This window comes from Pseudophryne corroboree, chromosome 3 (assembly GCF_028390025.1).
Source record: "Pseudophryne corroboree isolate aPseCor3 chromosome 3, aPseCor3.hap2, whole genome shotgun sequence".
NCBI lineage: Eukaryota > Metazoa > Chordata > Amphibia > Anura > Myobatrachidae > Pseudophryne > Pseudophryne corroboree.
In genome coordinates, this window is record NC_086446.1 from 65,419,591 (window position 1) to 65,436,764 (window position 17,174).

At 46.2% G+C, this 17,174-nt stretch overlaps 1 protein-coding gene across 1 annotated transcript in view; it reads right to left on the minus strand.

The window, feature by feature from the left end:
* Positions 1–17,174, minus strand: part of LOC135054736 (oocyte zinc finger protein XlCOF6-like) — a 184,742-nt gene that overhangs the window by 129,564 nt on the left and 38,004 nt on the right. The window contains exon 2 of the mRNA XM_063958030.1: positions 9,497–9,573. Coding sequence (XP_063814100.1) covers positions 9,497–9,520 — 24 coding nt within the window. The 5' untranslated portion in view covers positions 9,521–9,573. The remainder of the gene's footprint in view (positions 1–9,496; positions 9,574–17,174) is intronic.

Below are 17,174 nucleotides of genomic sequence, written 5' to 3' on the forward strand. Positions count from 1 at the left end.
TTCTGAGGGTATATGCTAGGGGATTTTGAAGGAATAGGAACAGAACCTGACCAAACTGCCATAGACTTCTTTAAAACCTGAGTTTCAGTCTCAGTATGAGCTACCCTAGTAGAGATCTGAGAGATCATTCCCTTAATAGAGGTCAACCACTCAGTAATAGGGATCTGAGACAAGGCATTATATTCCTGTGTACATGGAATGGATTCCTCTGGAGAAGGATTGTCCTCAGCAGCATAAGACACAGAGGGGGTAATTTCGAGTTGATAGTAGCTGTGCAAAAATAAGATTTTACTTACCGATAAATCTATTTCTCGTAGTCCGTAGTGGATGCTGGGACTCCGTCAGGACCATGGGGATTAGCGGCTCCGCAGGAGACAGGGCACAAAAATAAAGCTTTAGGATCAGGTGGTGTGCACTGGCTCCTCCCCCTATGACCCTCCTCCAAGCCTCAGTTAGGATACTGTGCCCGGACGAGCGTACACAATAAGGAAGGATTTTGAATCCCGGGTAAGACTCATACCAGCCACACCAATCACACCGTACAACTTGTGATCTGAACCCAGTTAACAGTATGATAACGTAGGAGCCTCTGAAAAGATGGCTCACAACAATAAACAACCCGATTTTTTTGTAACAATAACTATGTACAAGTATTGCAGACAATCCGCACTTGGGATGGGCGCCCAGCATCCACTACGGACTACGAGAAATAGATTTATCGGTAAGTAAAATCTTATTTTCTCTGACGTCCTAGTGGATGCTGGGACTCCGTCAGGACCATGGGGATTATACCAAAGCTCCCAAACGGGCGGGAGAGTGCGGATGACTCTGCAGCACCGAATGAGAGAACTCCAGGTCCTCTTTAGCCAGGGTATCAAATTTGTAGAATTTTACAAACGTGTTCTCCCCCGACCACGTAGCTGCTCGGCAGAGTTGTAATGCCGAGACCCCTCGGGCAGCCGCCCAGGATGAGCCCACCTTCCTTGTGGAATGGGCCTTGACAGATTTAGGCTGTGGCAGGCCTGCCACAGAATGTGCAAGTTGAATTGTGCTACAAATCCAACGAGCAATCGTCTGCTTAGAAGCAGGAGCACCCAGCTTGTTGGGTGCATACAGTATAAACAGCGAGTCAGATTTTCTGACTCCAGCCGTCCTTGAAATATATATTTTCAATGCCCTGACAACGTCCAGCAACTTGGAATCCTCCAAATCGCTAGTAGCCGCAGGCACCACAATAGGCTGGTTCAGATGAAACGCTGACACCACCTTAGGCAAAAACTGAGGACGCGTCTGCAGTTCTGCCCTGTCCGAATGGAAAATCAGATATGGGCTTTTATACGATAAAGCCGCCAATTCTGATACTCTCCTGGCTGAAGCCAGGGCCAGTAGCATGGATACTTTCCACGTAAGATATTTCAAATCCACCGATTTGAGTGGCTCAAACCAATGGGATTTGAGAAAATCCAAAACTACATTAAGGTCCCACGGAGCCACTGGGGGCACAACCGGGGGCTGTATATGTAGTACTCCTTTTACAAAAGTCTGGACTTCAGGAACTGAAGCCAATTCTTTCTGGAAGAAAATCGACAGGGCCGAAATTTGAACCTTAATGGACCCCAATTTGAGGCCCATAGACAATCCTGTTTGCCGGAAATGTAGGAATCGACCCAGTTGAAATTCCTCCGTGGGGGCCTTCCTGGCCTCACACCACGCAACATATTTTCTCCAAATGCGGTGATAATGTTGTGCAGTCACCTCCTTCCTGGCTTTTACCAGTGTAGGAATGACCTCTTCCGGAATGCCTTTTTCCCTTAGAATTCGGCGTTCAACCGCCATGCCGTCAAACGCAGCCGCGGTAAGTCTTGGAATAGGCACGGTCCCTGCTGAAGCAGGTCCCGTCTTAGAGGTAGAGGCCACGGATCTTCCGTGAGCATCTCCTGAAGTTCCGGGTACCAAGTTCTTCTTGGCGAATCCGGAGCCACGAGTATCGTTCTTACTCCCCTTTGCCGTATAATTCTCAGTACTTTTGGTATGAGAGGCAGAGGAGGAAACACATACACTGACTGGAACACCCATGGTGTTACCAGAGCGTCCACAGCTATTGCCTGAGGGTCTCTTGACCTGGCGCAATACCTGTCCAGTTTTTTGTTGAGGCGAGACGCCATCATATCCACCTTTGGTTTTTCCCAACGGTTCACAATCATGTGGAAGACTTCTGGATGAAGTCCCCACTCTCCCGGGTGTAGATCGTGTCTGCTGAGGAAGTCTGCTTCCCAGTTGTCCACTCCCGGAATGAACACTGCTGACAGTGCTATCACATGATCTTCCGCCCAGCGAAGAATCCTTGCAGCTTCTGCCATTGCTCTCCTGCTTCTTGTGCCGCCCTGTCTGTTTACGTGGGCGACTGCCGTGATGTTGTCCGACTGGATCAACACCGGCTGACCCTGAAGCAGGGGTTTTGCCAGGCTTAGAGCATTGTAAATCGCTCTTAGCTCCAGTATATTTATGTGAAGGGACATCTCCAGGCTTGACCATACTCCCTGGAAGTTTCTTCCCTGTGTGACCGCTCCCCAGCCTCTCAGACTGGCATCCGTGGTCACCAGGACCCAGTCCTGTATGCCGAATCTGCGGCCCTCTAACAGATGAGCACTCTGCAACCACCACAGAAGAGACACCCTTGTCCGTGGCGATAAGGTTATTCGCTGATGCATCTGCAGATGCGATCCGGACCATTTGTCCAGCAGATCCCACTGAAAAGTTCGTGCGTGGAATCTGCCGAATGGAATCGCTTCGTAAGAAGCCCCCATCTTTCCCAGTACTCTTGTGCATTGATGCACAGACACTTTTCCTGGTTTTAGGAGGTTCCTGACAAGTTCGGATAACTCCCTGGCTTTCTCCTCCGGAAGAAACACCTTTTTCTGAACCGTGTCCAGAATCATTCCCAGGAACAGCAGACGTGTCGTCGGGTTCAATTGAGATTTAGGAAAATTCAGAATCCACCCGTGCTGTTGCAGCACTACTTGGGTTAGTGCTACTACGTCCTCCAGCTGTTCTCTGGACCTTGCCCTTATCAGGAGATCGTCCAAGTAAGGGATAATTAATACGCCTTTTCTTCGCAGAAGAAACATCATTTCGGCCATTACCTTGGTAAAGACCCGAGGTGCCGTGGACAATCCAAACGGCAGCGTCTGAAACTGATAATGACAGTTTTGCACCACGAACCTGAGGTACCCTTGGTGTGAAGGGCAAATTGGGACATGCAGGTAAGCATCCTTGATGTCCAGGGACACCATAAAGTCCCCTTCTTCCAGATTCGCTATCACTGCTCTGAGTGACTCCATCTTGAACTTGAATTTTTGTATGTACAGGTTCAAAGATTTCAGATTTAGAATAGGTCTTACAGAGCCGTCCGGCTTCGGTACCACAAATAGAGTGGAATAATACCCCTTTCCCTGTTGTAGGAGGGGTACCTTGACTATCACCTGCTGAGAATACAGCTTGTGAATGGCTTCCAATACCGTCGCCCTGTCTGAGGGAGACGTTGGCAGAGCAGACTTTAGGAACCGGCGAGGGGGAAACTTCTCGAATTCCAACCTGTAACCCCGAGATACTATCTGCAGGATCCAGGGGTCCACCTGTGAGTGAGCCCACTGTGCGCTGAAATTCTTGAGTCGACCCCCCACCGCCCCTGAGTCCGCTTGTAAAGCCCCAACGTCATGCTGAGGGCTTTGCAGAAGCCGGGGAGGGCTTCTGCTCCTGGGAAGAAGCTGCCTGGTGCACTCTCTTACCCTTTCCTTTGCCTCGGGGCAGATAAGACTGTCCTTTCGCCCGCTTGTTCCTATAGGAACGAAAGGACTGCGGCTGAAAAGATGGTGTCTTTTTCTGTTGGGAGGGGACCTGAGGTAAAAAGGTGGATTTCCCGGCTGTTGCCGTGGCCACCAAATCCGATAGACCGACCCCAAATAATTCCTCCCCCTTATACGGCAATACTTCCGTATGCCGTTTGGAATCCGCATCACCTGACCATTGTCGTGTCCATAAACTTCTTCTGGCAGATATGGACATCGCACTTACTCTCGATGCCAGAGTGCAAATATCCCTCTGAGCATCTCGCATATAAAGAAAAGCATCCTTTAATTGCTCTAAAGTCAATAAAATACTGTCCCTATCCAGGGTATCAATATTTTCAGTCAGGGAATCCGACCAAACCACCCCAGCACTGCACATCCATGCAGAGGCGATGGCTGGTCGCAGTATAACACCAGTATGAGTGTATATACTTTTCAGGGTAGTTTCCAGCCTCCTATCCGCTGGATCCTTGAGGGCGGCCGTTTCAGGAGACGGTAACGCCACTTGTTTTGATAAGCGTGTGAGCGCCTTATCCACCCTAGGGGGTGTTTCCCAGCGCGCCCTAACCTCTGGCGGGAAAGGATATAATGCCAATAACTTCTTTGAAATTAGCAGTTTTCTATCGGGGTTAACCCACGCTTCATCACACACTTCATTCAATTCGTCTGATTCAGGAAAAACTACAGGTAGTTTTTTCAGACCCCACATAATACCCCTTTTTGTGGTACATGCAGTATCAGAGATATGCAAAGCCTCCTTCATTGCCGTGATCATATAACGTGTGGCCCTACTGGAAAATACGTTTGTTTCTTCACCGTCGACACTAGATTCGGTGTCCGTGTCTGGGTCTGTGTCGACCGACTGAGGTAAAGGGCGTTTTACAGCCCCTGACGGTGTCTGAGACGCCTGTACAGGTACTAACTGGTTTGCCGGCCGTCTCATGTCGTCAACAGATTTTTGTAATGTGCTGACATTATCACGTAATTCCATAAACAACGCCATCCATTCCGGTGTCGACTCCCTAGGGGGTGACATCACCATTACCGGCAATTGCTCCGCCTCCACACCAACATCGTCCTCATACATGTCGACACACACGTACCGACACACAGCAGACACACAGGGAATGCTCTTATCGAAGACAGGACCCCACTAGCCCTTTGGGGAGACAGAGGGAGAGTTTGCCAGCACACACCCAAGCGCTATAAATATATAGGAACAACCCTATAGAAGTGTTGTCTCCTTTATAGCAGCTTAATATATATAAAAATCGCCAAAAAAGTGCCCCCCCCTCTCTGTTTTACCCTGTTTCTGTAGTGCAGTGCAGGGGAGAGTCCTGGGAGCCTTCCTCGCAGCGGAGCTGAGCAGGAAAATGGCGCCGTGTGCGGAGGAGATAGGCCCCGCCCCCTATTTCGGCGGGCTCTCCTCCGGTGTTTGTGAGACCTGGCAGGGGTTAAATACATCCATATAGCCCCAGGGGCTATATGTGATGTATTTTTTAGCCAGAACGAGGTATTAACATTGCTGCCCAGGGCGCCCCCCCCAGCGCCCTGCACCCTCCGTGACCGCCGGTGTGAAGTGTGTGACAACAATGGCGCACAGCTGCAGTGCTGTGCGCTACCTCATGAAGACTGAAAAGTCTTCTGCCGCCGGTTTCTGGACCTCTTCACTTTTCGGCATCTGCAAGGGGGTCGGCGGCGCGGCTCCGGGACCGGACTCCATGGCTGGGCCTGTGTTCGATCCCTCTGGAGCTAATGGTGTCCAGTAGCCTAAGAAGCCAATCCATCCTGCACGCAGGTGAGTTCACTTCTTCTCCCCTAAGTCCCTCGTTGCAGTGAGCCTGTTGCCAGCAGGACTCACTGTAAAATAAAAAACCTAATAACTTTTTCTAAGCAGCTCTTTAGGAGAGCCACCTAGATTTGCACCCTGCTCGGACGGGCACAAAAACCTAACTAAGGCTTGGAGGAGGGTCATAGGGGGAGGAGCCAGTGCACACCACCTGATCCTAAAGCTTTATTTTTGTGCCCTGTCTCCTGCGGAGCCGCTAATCCCCATGGTCCTGACGGAGTCCCAGCATCCACTAGGACGTCAGAGAAATTTAGCACAGCTACGATCAACTTTCCTGACGTGCGGGGGGATGCACAGCACGGGCTAGTCCGCCCCGCATGTCAGTCCGGCCCCCCTCGCAGAAGTGCAAAGGCATCGCACAGCTGCGATGTCTTTGCACTTCAGGGGTAACTCCCGGCCAGCGCAGCATTTGCGTGCTGGCCGGGAGCTACTCCTCGATTCCTGACCCTTAGCGGCTGCGTATGACGTCACGCAGCCGCTGCGGCCCGCCCCCCGTTCGGTCCGGCTATGCCTGCGTTGGCCGGACCGCGCCTATGAGATGGCGGTTAAACGCCGTCGTTTCGCCCCCTCCCGCCCATCGATCGCCTCTGCCCGTCAATCAGGCAGAGGCGATCGCTGTCCTGATACGGCCGTCCCGCATGTGCAGGCACACAAAGGCGCCGGCGCAGCAGGGACCCGTTCGCTCTGCTGGGTGAATATGCAGCGAGCGAACGGGTCGGAATGACCCCCAGAGTCCCTAGACATGGCTATGTGAGAAAACAAACCCCCACACACACACACACAGCTACAAGTATGCCACAGAGAATCACAGAGCTTGGGGCCAGCCCACACACAGCGCTTCCCCAGGTAAAAATAATAAAACTACCTGGCGCTGACTGTGTACCTTAATAGACCACACAGTAATTTCACAGCCACACACCCCCCACCCCTCCCCCTTCTACAACCCCCTGGTACCGCACAGGATAGCTGGAGATGCGTGGAGGGTCAGCTCTTCCTGTCAGCTTCTCTGTACTGGATCTGCAGGCAGGAAAATGACGCTGAACGCTCCTGGGTCCGCTTTGAGAAGCTCCGCACCCTGAACATGGAGCTGCTTCCCGCTCTTCACTTCTTTATACTGGCCTGAGGAATGGTGCTGGCAGTGTTACCGAGGTCCCTGACAGCCTTGGTGACCAGTGTAGGGTATAGGCGCTGGCTCAGGGCGCCCTCATAGTGCCGCACTGTGTACCACTGAGCCTCCGGAGCGCAGTACTGCGCTCCCACCCTGTTGACGCCATCTTCACACCGGCTCCCCGCTTGCCAGGGGGGCCAATGACTCACTCGCCACCAGAATCTTCTTGCTCTGTTACGGGGTGGCGGCATGCTGCGGGAGTGAGCGGTTGCCTGGGGCGGCTAACGATCATCACCCTCAGGAGCTCAGTGTCCTGTCAGCAGAGATAGTGCCCATTAACCTCTCAGAGTTGGACACTACTTTCCCCCTAAGTCCCACTAAGCAAGGAGGCTGTGGCCAGCAGCCTCCCTGTGCCTAACTTTTAAGAAAAACAACAAAACTAGAAAAACTCCTATGGAGCACCCCTAGCTGTGACCGGCTCCTCCGGGCACATTTTCTAAACTGAGTCTGGTAGGAGGGGCATAGAGGGAGGAGTCAGCCCACACTATTAAACGCTTAAAGTGCCAGTGGCTCCTAGTGGACCCGTCTATACCCCATGGTACTAATGTGGACCCCAGCATCCTCTATGACGTAAGAGAAAAGTCACTTTGTAATGTGATGACACCCTAATGTCTATCTATTTAATACTCCTATCTGCAATTGCTTGTATTATCTGTGCACATAAGAAGGGGCTATTGTACAAATACAACTCCTAATCTATCTGTAAACCTTTATTATATACATTCGCTAGTAAAGGATACATTGGTTTGAAAACTGGGAAAAAAATTTTTCCCGATTCTGAGATTTTATAGACAGATATGTTATATATCTATGTATATATATATATATATACAGTCCACTAGGCGGCACTCCGATAAATAATACATGAAACAGCAGGTCTATAGCAACAACGTTTCGAAGTTTATTAACTTCGTCCTCAGGTAACCTGAGGACAAAGTTAATAAACTTTGAAACGTTGTTGCTATAGACCTGCTGTTTCATGTATTATTTATCGGAGTGCCGCCGAGTGGACTGTATATTTGACCCGTAATCATGCGGGTCTAGGAGGGCACCGGTTACGCATACTTTGTTATAAGAGTGCTACCGTCCAAATTCTTGTGCATATGTATATATATATATATATATATATATATATATATACACACATACACATATATACACACACACACAACAATTTCCCAAGTGCACTAGATAAAGTGCATTTCTCTCTACATAGATAGATATACACACACACACACACACACACACACACACACACAGATATGTATACATATGGTACTGTGCAACAGTTTAAGGCAGGTGTATACAAATATGCTGCAATAGGAGAAAGCATTGTGTTTTCCTGTTTGATTATATTTTAGCGCTATCAGCTAGAGCACTGGGAATCTCATCTGACTGTATTCCCCTTCAGTAGATGACTGCGCTGGAGTGTGTTGTGACCTCAGGGATTATAGTCCATCAGAGTTCGGCCAGTGACGTGGATGCCTACATACCCCTGTAATGCCTGCCCCTAGCCTTCACTTTGTCCCCCGTTACTGCCCTAGCTATCTGCCCTTACCCCCTACCTACCCCCAGTAATGCCTGTTCCTAACCACCTCCTTGCCCTCCAGGCACTGTCCCAAATACTGTCTGCACTTACCTCATTCATACCCCAGCACTGCCTGCCATCACCCCCTGCTACCCCAACTTCTCCCTGCCTCTACTCCCAACACTACCCCAACTGCTGCTTACCCTTAACACTTCTACCCCAAATGCTACCTGCCCCCAGCTCTGCCCAAGCTGTCACCTGACCCCAACACTGTCCTCATACCCCATAAAATGTGATGAGACCCAACAGTGGCGTAAGATCCCAATTTATTAAAGTGAGAGGTCCCTGGGACCCACACATTTTTTGACTCAGCGTGATCCTTCCACTACATAGCTTAATTATTGTGGCCATTTTAATTCTGTGTTAGTAATAGAGATAAGAGTGACATCACTGTGACACTCCCAGACTTCCTCACCTCCCCAATCAGGTGACTGTGTCAGTAATAGAGATAAGTGTGATGTCACTATGACACTCCCAGACTCCCTTACCTCCCCAGTCAGGTCCCTGTGTCAGTAACAGAGATAAGAGTGATGTCACTATGACACTCCCAGACTCTCTCACCTCCCCAGTTAGGTCCCTGTGTCAGTAATAAAGATAAGAGTGATGTCACTATGACCCTCCCAGGCTCCCTCACCTCCCCAGTCAGGTCCCTGTGTCAGTAACCGAGATAAGAGTGACATCAATGTGACACGCCCAGACTGCCTCACCTCCACAAGCAGGTGCCTGTGTCAGTAAAAGAGATAAGAGTGATGTCACTATGACACTCCCAGACTCCCTCATCTCCCCAGTCAGGCCCCTGTGTTAGTAATAGAGATAAGAGTGATGTCGCTATGACACTCCCAGACTCCCTTACCTCCCCAGTTAGGTCCCTGTGTCACTATGACACTCCCAGGCTCCCTCACCTCCCCAGTCAGGTCCCTGTGTTAGTAATAGAGATAAGAGTAATGTCACTGTGACACTCCCAGTCTCCCTCATGTCTCTATTCACTAGATAGATCATCTCTAAAGTAAAGTTGAATAAACTTCAAACATTTGATTTCTGACCTTGTACATTCTTAACGTTTCCATGATGGCATCTGTACAGGACAGTCTTTTCTGTAACGTCTCTCAGCTTAATCACTCTGCAAATAGGTGAGAATAAACACACATGTAAACTGAAGAATAAGGAGCACACTAATTGCAAGTATGTGTTTGCCCCAGTAAATTAAATTGCTATATTTAAGAACTGCCACTTTTCCAGTCATTCACATAGAATAAATAGGCCTGTCTGAAGGCAGCACAGTACAGCAGTCACCATTTATTACAGTGGAGGAAACCCATCCCCTCAGTGGAAGCCCCCATTATTTCCCGGAGTGTGCGGATTTGGTAACACAGTGCACCACAATGATTATAATGGTCACCGCTAGTCACAGTAATAATATATAGTGACTTGTTATTGATATCTTGCACTAAAGAATGAGTCACTCCTGGAGATACAGAGCAGCAATACACCTATAACAGCCAGACATTACCATCACTTATATATACTGTCACCCACCAAAGGACAAGATAACTTGTTATCATTGGGAGAAAACTGCATGTGCAGGGGTCTATTTACTAAACAAACATGTGGCTTTTCTCCAGCATATTAGCTGGAAAGAGATATCCTTGTATTTCTTCTTCAGGGTCCATACACATCCACAGGGATGACCTTTGGAGCTAAGTGTTAAAACCATATAGAAAAGTATAGTGAAATAAGTGAAAAAGACAAGAAAAATTGCATGAATAAAGAAATTGTTAAAACCAAGGCTGTGTGTCGTCTTTATATTTTTTATATAATTGTATTCACTTTTACTCACAATGGGGTAGATGTATAAATTGGAGAAGGCATAAGGAAGTGATAAACCAGTGATAAGCGCAGGGTAATTATGTAAATTTACATATTGGAGCTGATTGGCTGGTGCGTTATCACCTTGCACTTATCACTTCTCCAGGTTAATACATCTGCCCCACTGTGATATCTGGTTGTTAGCATTCCAGCTATAAGCTTTTACTTCCTTATCTCGTGCAGACACTGATATATTGTGGAATTCCTTAATCAATTTGTTTTTATTATAGGAATTGTATTGATAAGAAATATTAAATCACTTTAGTGTGTGTGTATTCGTCATCATTACATGTAGAACATGTTGTTTCAGGGAGACTGGGGATTTAAAGTTACTCCTTTCCCCATTCATATAAATGACAAGGCAGCTGCTCAGCAGTATACAGATGACAAATGACTCCTTACAAATGTAACAGATAAATGACTCCGATGGTGCTGCTATACAAAGTGTCAAATAGTCTGTTACTTTACAGCAGAGTTGTGGCTCTGCATCAATGCCACTACCATATCGTAATGCAGCACATCTCATAAATCTTTGTATTATTACATAATGGGGAAGTTCCCTTTTATATATATATACGTATAAACACAGTTTGTCATATGTTGGAATTTATTATCAGATCCTCTTCAGGGACTACACGCAGGGGACAACATAGATTGTTTCTAATAGTGCCCTTATATTTCCCTCTACAAAAAGTATTCAGTGAAAAATGATAAACAATTATTACATCACACACTGCATTTATTATACCTCAATGAGTCCCCACAGAGGTGCACTTTATTCATACATATATATGGGTTTAGATAGAGGAGTGTAATTTCTGCAAGGTACGAGTTCCACAGGAAACATCGGGGTGTAGAGTGGATCTTGATCCAGAGGCACCAACAGGCTACAGTTTTAGGCTGTCCCAGGATGCACTGGGACTTCCTCTATAACCCCACTTCCAGGCACTGTGAGCTCAGTTTCGTTAACCAGTCCAATGTAGGAGCAGGTAAAAGAGAAGGCAGATCTTAGTCACATAGAACCACATTCTCACGACAGGAGAAGGGACCAGCAGCAGCTATTGCCATACAAACCCATAGAAGCTAGGTGCGTCAGGGTAGGCGCCCTGTGGAACCCAGTGTACCTCGCAGAAAGAGAGTTAACAATGGTAAGTCTACAATAAATCTCCTTTCCTGCAGCAGGGTACACTGTGTTTCACATCGGGGATGTCCTAAAGCAGTTCCTCAAGCGCCTTAGTTAGTATGAGAACCCGGCGTCCAAAGGAAGCATCCTGGGATGCAGAAGTATCAAAGGCATAGAACCTAATGAATTTGTTCACTGAGAAACATGTAGCCGCCTTGCACAATTGTTCTGCAGACGCGCTACAGCGGCCCGACCCAAGAAGGTCCAACAGACCGAGTAGAATGGGCTTTTATAGCAACAGGAGCTGGAAGTACAGCCTGCGCATAAACTTGTGCAATCACCATTCTAATCCATCTGGCCAAGGTTTGCTTATTCGCAGGCCAGCCCCGTTTGTGGAAACCAAACAGTACAAAAAGGGTATCTGACCTCCTGACAGAGGCAGTCCTCTCCTCATATATATGGAGGGGTTCACTACGGCTGGCCGGCGGTCGGGCTCCCGGCGACCAGCATACCGGCGCTGGGAGCCCGACCGGCGGCTTACTGACAGTGTGGCGAGAGCAAATGAGCCCCTTGCGGACTCGCTGCGCTCGCCATGCTACGGGCACGGTGGCGTTATTTTATTCTCCCTCCAGGGGGGTCGTGGACCCCCACGAGGGAGAATAAGTGTCGGTATGCCAGCTGTCGGGATCCCGGTACCGGTATACTGTGCGCCGGGATCCCGACAGCCGGCATACTGAAGACCACCCATGCGGAGAGCCCTTACCACACCCAAAGACTGCTCTTTGGGGGATATGTCAGAAGAGATAAAGGCCTGGACCACAATCTCTTGGATAAGGTGAAAAGATTACACCACCTTAGGTAAATAACCTGGGCGAGTTCTAGGAACCGCCCAGTCATGATGAAATATTATACAGACAAAAGAGAATGGGGTTGTACAAGTAAGGTGCACACGGAATCAATTAAAATATAACTTTTATTATCACATTAAGAGGCCGTAAATCGGTCAGCATAGCGAAATATATGGTTAAAAATACGTATAAAGAAAAACTTAAAGTGCTCTAAGATGGAAAAGTGATGAGATTTAAAAATATCTCCACTTCGATAGGTGCAAAAACTACGGATAAATAAAAATTTGTATTCAATTTTCAAATAAGTTTATAAAGTAAACATATGAATGGATCAAGCCTACAATAAATGGCTACTGAAAAACTTCCAATTCTCGGTATCCTTTCTGATATGTGTCTCTTTTGTGAATTTTTAATATGTCTCACACCTTGCACCTTCAGATATCCCTATGTGTCACAGGGATTTCTCAAAAAATACTTAGGTTTGCGATAGGACAAGGGGTTAATGTATATACCAGTTAGTGTGCCCTGTATTCACTGTTCTATATTACCCAGGCAATCACTCCCGTTACATAGCCATGTCAGCAATAGTATATGGGACAGTTTAATTATAAAACGGCTTGATCACGGAGTGTGTCCTTCTATTGTGTATATACTGTAATCTCAGGGATTATTGCCTCTACCCCATCAAGGCAAGGAAACACTTGTATCTAGCTGGAGTTAATTGTATAGTACACACAGAGATTGGTATCTCCTTTAATATTCTTGTGTGGAATGCAATTATTAAATGCTTCCTATTCGCAGTAAAATAAACACTGCTTAGCTTGTCCTTTATTATCGCAAACCTATTGCGTAATGACTGATTTGTAAGACATCTGTGACTATAAGATATATGGGTATGTGTACTGCTGCGGCATATACTCAGTCAGTATATGCCCACTTATTTCACCTAGACTTATATCAGACCCGGTGAGTACATGCTATGAGGATAGAATGCATGGCATTATATGGATGAATATGCTGTGTAAACCTCTAATGAGTCAAATATTTTTTCCATTTAAATACAGCAGTTCTATCCCTAAATGCAAGAGTCCACATCAAATAAGTGGAGCAGAGGGCATTTGAAATTAGCTCAATCAGCATGTGTAGGAACAGCATATGAGTTCTCCTATTAATTATATGCTGGTATTTTTACTGCTCTAATAAGCATTTAATATAGTCAGTATTGTCATTGCCTCGAGAGACATAAACGATTATTATTCACACAAGTAATTATATTGTTAATCGCTCTATTACTCGTATACTGGTGTTTTTTTGCTCCTATAATGAACACCTAGTATAATTGGTATAATCAGTATGATTAGTATAATCAGTATCCTGGGAGACACATGTGACTGAAGGTTGCTATGGTGAGAGTATTATAACGGCATATACTATATCAACATTCGTTTATCTGGCATATCTATGCCTGCCGTTCAACAATACAACAGATCTAATATATACACAATTTAAAGTAGACATGATACACGAGAGATTGGGAGACTGAAGACACGCTGCAGCGGCACCTATAGAATCGGCATTTGTCCGATTAACGGGTAATCCCGTTTAGCCGTGCAGCAGTCCAGCTCCCTATTGTGTATGGAAGTTTAACAAATAACGTAGTTAATGCAAAGACATCTCAGTGGAGGCAAGTGCCGATGCGCGCATTTCGCATATAGCTTTGTCGAGGCTTCAAACAAAGCTATATGCGAAATGCGCGCATCAGCACTTGCCTCCACTGAGATGTCTTTGCATTAACTACGTTATTTGTTAAACTTCCATACACAATAGGGAGCTGGACTGCTGCACGGCTAAACGGGATTACCCGTTAATTGGACAAATGCCGATTCTATAGGTGCCGCTGCAGCGTGTCTTCAGTCTCCCAATCTCTCGTGTATCATGTCTACTTTAAATTGTGTATATATTAGATCTGTTGTATTGTTGAACGGCAGGCATAGATATGCCAGATAAACGAATGTTGATATAGTATATGCCGTTATAATACTCTCACCATAGCAACCTTCAGTCACATGTGTCTCCCAGGATACTGATTATACTGATTATACTAATCATACTGATTATACCAATTATACTAGGTGTTCATTATAGGAGCAAAAAAACACCAGTATACGAGTAATAGAGCGATTAACAATATAATTACTTGTGTGAATAATAATCGTTTATGTCTCTCGAGGCAATGACAATACTGACTATATTAAATGCTTATTAGAGCAGTAAAAATACCAGCATATAATTAATAGGAGAACTCATATGCTGTTCCTACACATGCTGATTGAGCTAATTTCAAATGCCCTCTGCTCCACTTATTTGATGTGGACTCTTGCATTTAGGGATAGAACTGCTGTATTTAAATGGAAAAAATATTTGACTCATTAGAGGTTTACACAGCATATTCATCCATATAATGCCATGCATTCTATCCTCATAGCATGTACTCACCGGGTCTGATATAAGTCTAGGTGAAATAAGTGGGCATATACTGACTGAGTATATGCCGCAGCAGTACACATACCCATATATCTTATAGTCACAGATGTCTTACAAATCAGTCATTACGCAATAGGTTTGCGATAATAAAGGACAAGCTAAGCAGTGTTTATTTTACTGCGAATAGGAAGCATTTAATAATTGCATTCCACACAAGAATATTAAAGGAGATACCAATCTCTGTGTGTACTATACAATTAACTCCAGCTAGATACAAGTGTTTCCTTGCCTTGATGGGGTAGAGGCAATAATCCCTGAGATTACAGTATATACACAATAGAAGGACACACTCCGTGATCAAGCCGTTTTATAATTAAACTGTCCCATATACTATTGCTGACATGGCTATGTAACGGGAGTGATTGCCTGGGTAATATAGAACAGTGAATACAGGGCACACTAACTGGTATATACATTAACCCCTTGTCCTATCGCAAACCTAAGTATTTTTTGAGAAATCCCTGTGACACATAGGGATATCTGAAGGTGCAAGGTGTGAGACATATTAAAAATTCACAAAAGAGACACATATCAGAAAGGATACCGAGAATTGGAAGTTTTTCAGTAGCCATTTATTGTAGGCTTGATCCATTCATATGTTTACTTTATAAACTTATTTGAAAATTGAATACAAATTTTTATTTATCCGTAGTTTTTGCACCTATCGAAGTGGAGATATTTTTAAATCTCATCACTTTTCCATCTTAGAGCACTTTAAGTTTTTCTTTATACGTATTTTTAACCATATATTTCGCTATGCTGACCGATTTACGGCCTCTTAATGTGATAATAAAAGTTATATTTTAATTGATTCCGTGTGCACCTTACTTGTACAACCCCATTCTCTTTTATCTGTATTATGTGTTGCTAATTGGTTGTCCTAGGTAGCACCCCCAAGACTGAGGTATATTAATCCCTAAAGCATATATTGGGGTCATCAGAAGTGATCCTTCTCACTTCAATATTTTCTAACATATAATTTGAGAGTGCAGATCTCCTTTGCAGTTTTTGTTGTCATGATGAAATATTAGAAAGGGTAGACGACAGGACAATGCGCTTAAGTCCGACACCCTTCTAGCAGAGGCAATAGCCAGTAGAAACAGGACCTTTGCTGTGAGCCATTTAAGGTCCACTGACTCAAGAGGCTCAAAAGGAGACTCTTGCAGGGCGTTCAGGACATGGAGCCACAGAAGGAACATAAGGAGGCTGAATCCGTAACACACCCTGAGTGAATGTATGAACGTTGGAGGTCATTCCGAGTTGTTCGCTCGCAAGGCGATTTTAGCAGAGTTGCTCACGCTAAGCCGCCGCCTACTGGGAGTGAATCTTAGCATCTTAAAATTGCGAACGATGTATTCGCAATTTTGCGATTACAAACTTCTTAGCAGTTTCAGAGTAGCTTCAGACTTACTCGGCATCTGCGATCAGTTCAGTGCTTGTCGTTCCTGGTTTGACGTCATAAACACACCCAGCGTTCGCCCAGACACTCCCCCGTTTCTCCAGCCACTCCTGCGTTTTTACCGGAAACTGTAGCGTTTTTTCCCACACGCCCATAAAACGGCCTGTTTCCGCCCAGAAACACCCATTTCCTGTCAATCACACTACGATCGCCTGAGCGAAGAAAAACCCGTGAGTAAAATACCAAACTTCATAGCAAATTTACTTGGCGCAGTCGCAGTGCGGACATTGCGCATGCGCACTAAGCGGAAAATCGCTGCGATGCAATGAAATTTACAGAGCGAACAACTCGGAATGAGGGCCGTTAGGTATAGATGCAATCTTTCTCTGAAACCATACCGACAAGGCAGATATGTGAACCTTGAGGGAGGCCAGACGAAGGCCTAAGTCCAGGCTTTGTTGCAGGAAAGCCAGGATTCTGGATGTTTTGAATTTGTACGCATCCTAGTTCTTATCAGCACACCAGGTGAAGTAAGAATTCCAGACCCTGCAATAGATCAGGGCAGATGCCGGTTTGCAGGCTTTCAACATTGTGTGAAATACCACCTCAGAAAATCCTTTGGCCCTCAGGAGTGATGCTTCAAGAGCCACGCCGTCAAAGCCAGTCGGGCCAGATCTGGATAGAGACTTGGGCCCTGTACGAGGAGGTCTGGTCATTGAGAAAGTTGAAGAGAACTCTTGTCGATACACCCTGCAGGTCTGAGAACCAATGCCATCTGGGCCACGCTGGAGCGACTAGAAGTAGTATTCCTCCTTCTTGCTTGATCTTCCGCAGTACCTTGGGCAGGAGTGACACTGGAGGGAACACATAAGGCAGCCAAACGTTCCATGCAATGGCTAGTGCATCCACGAACGCTGCTTGACAATCCCTGGTCCTTGATC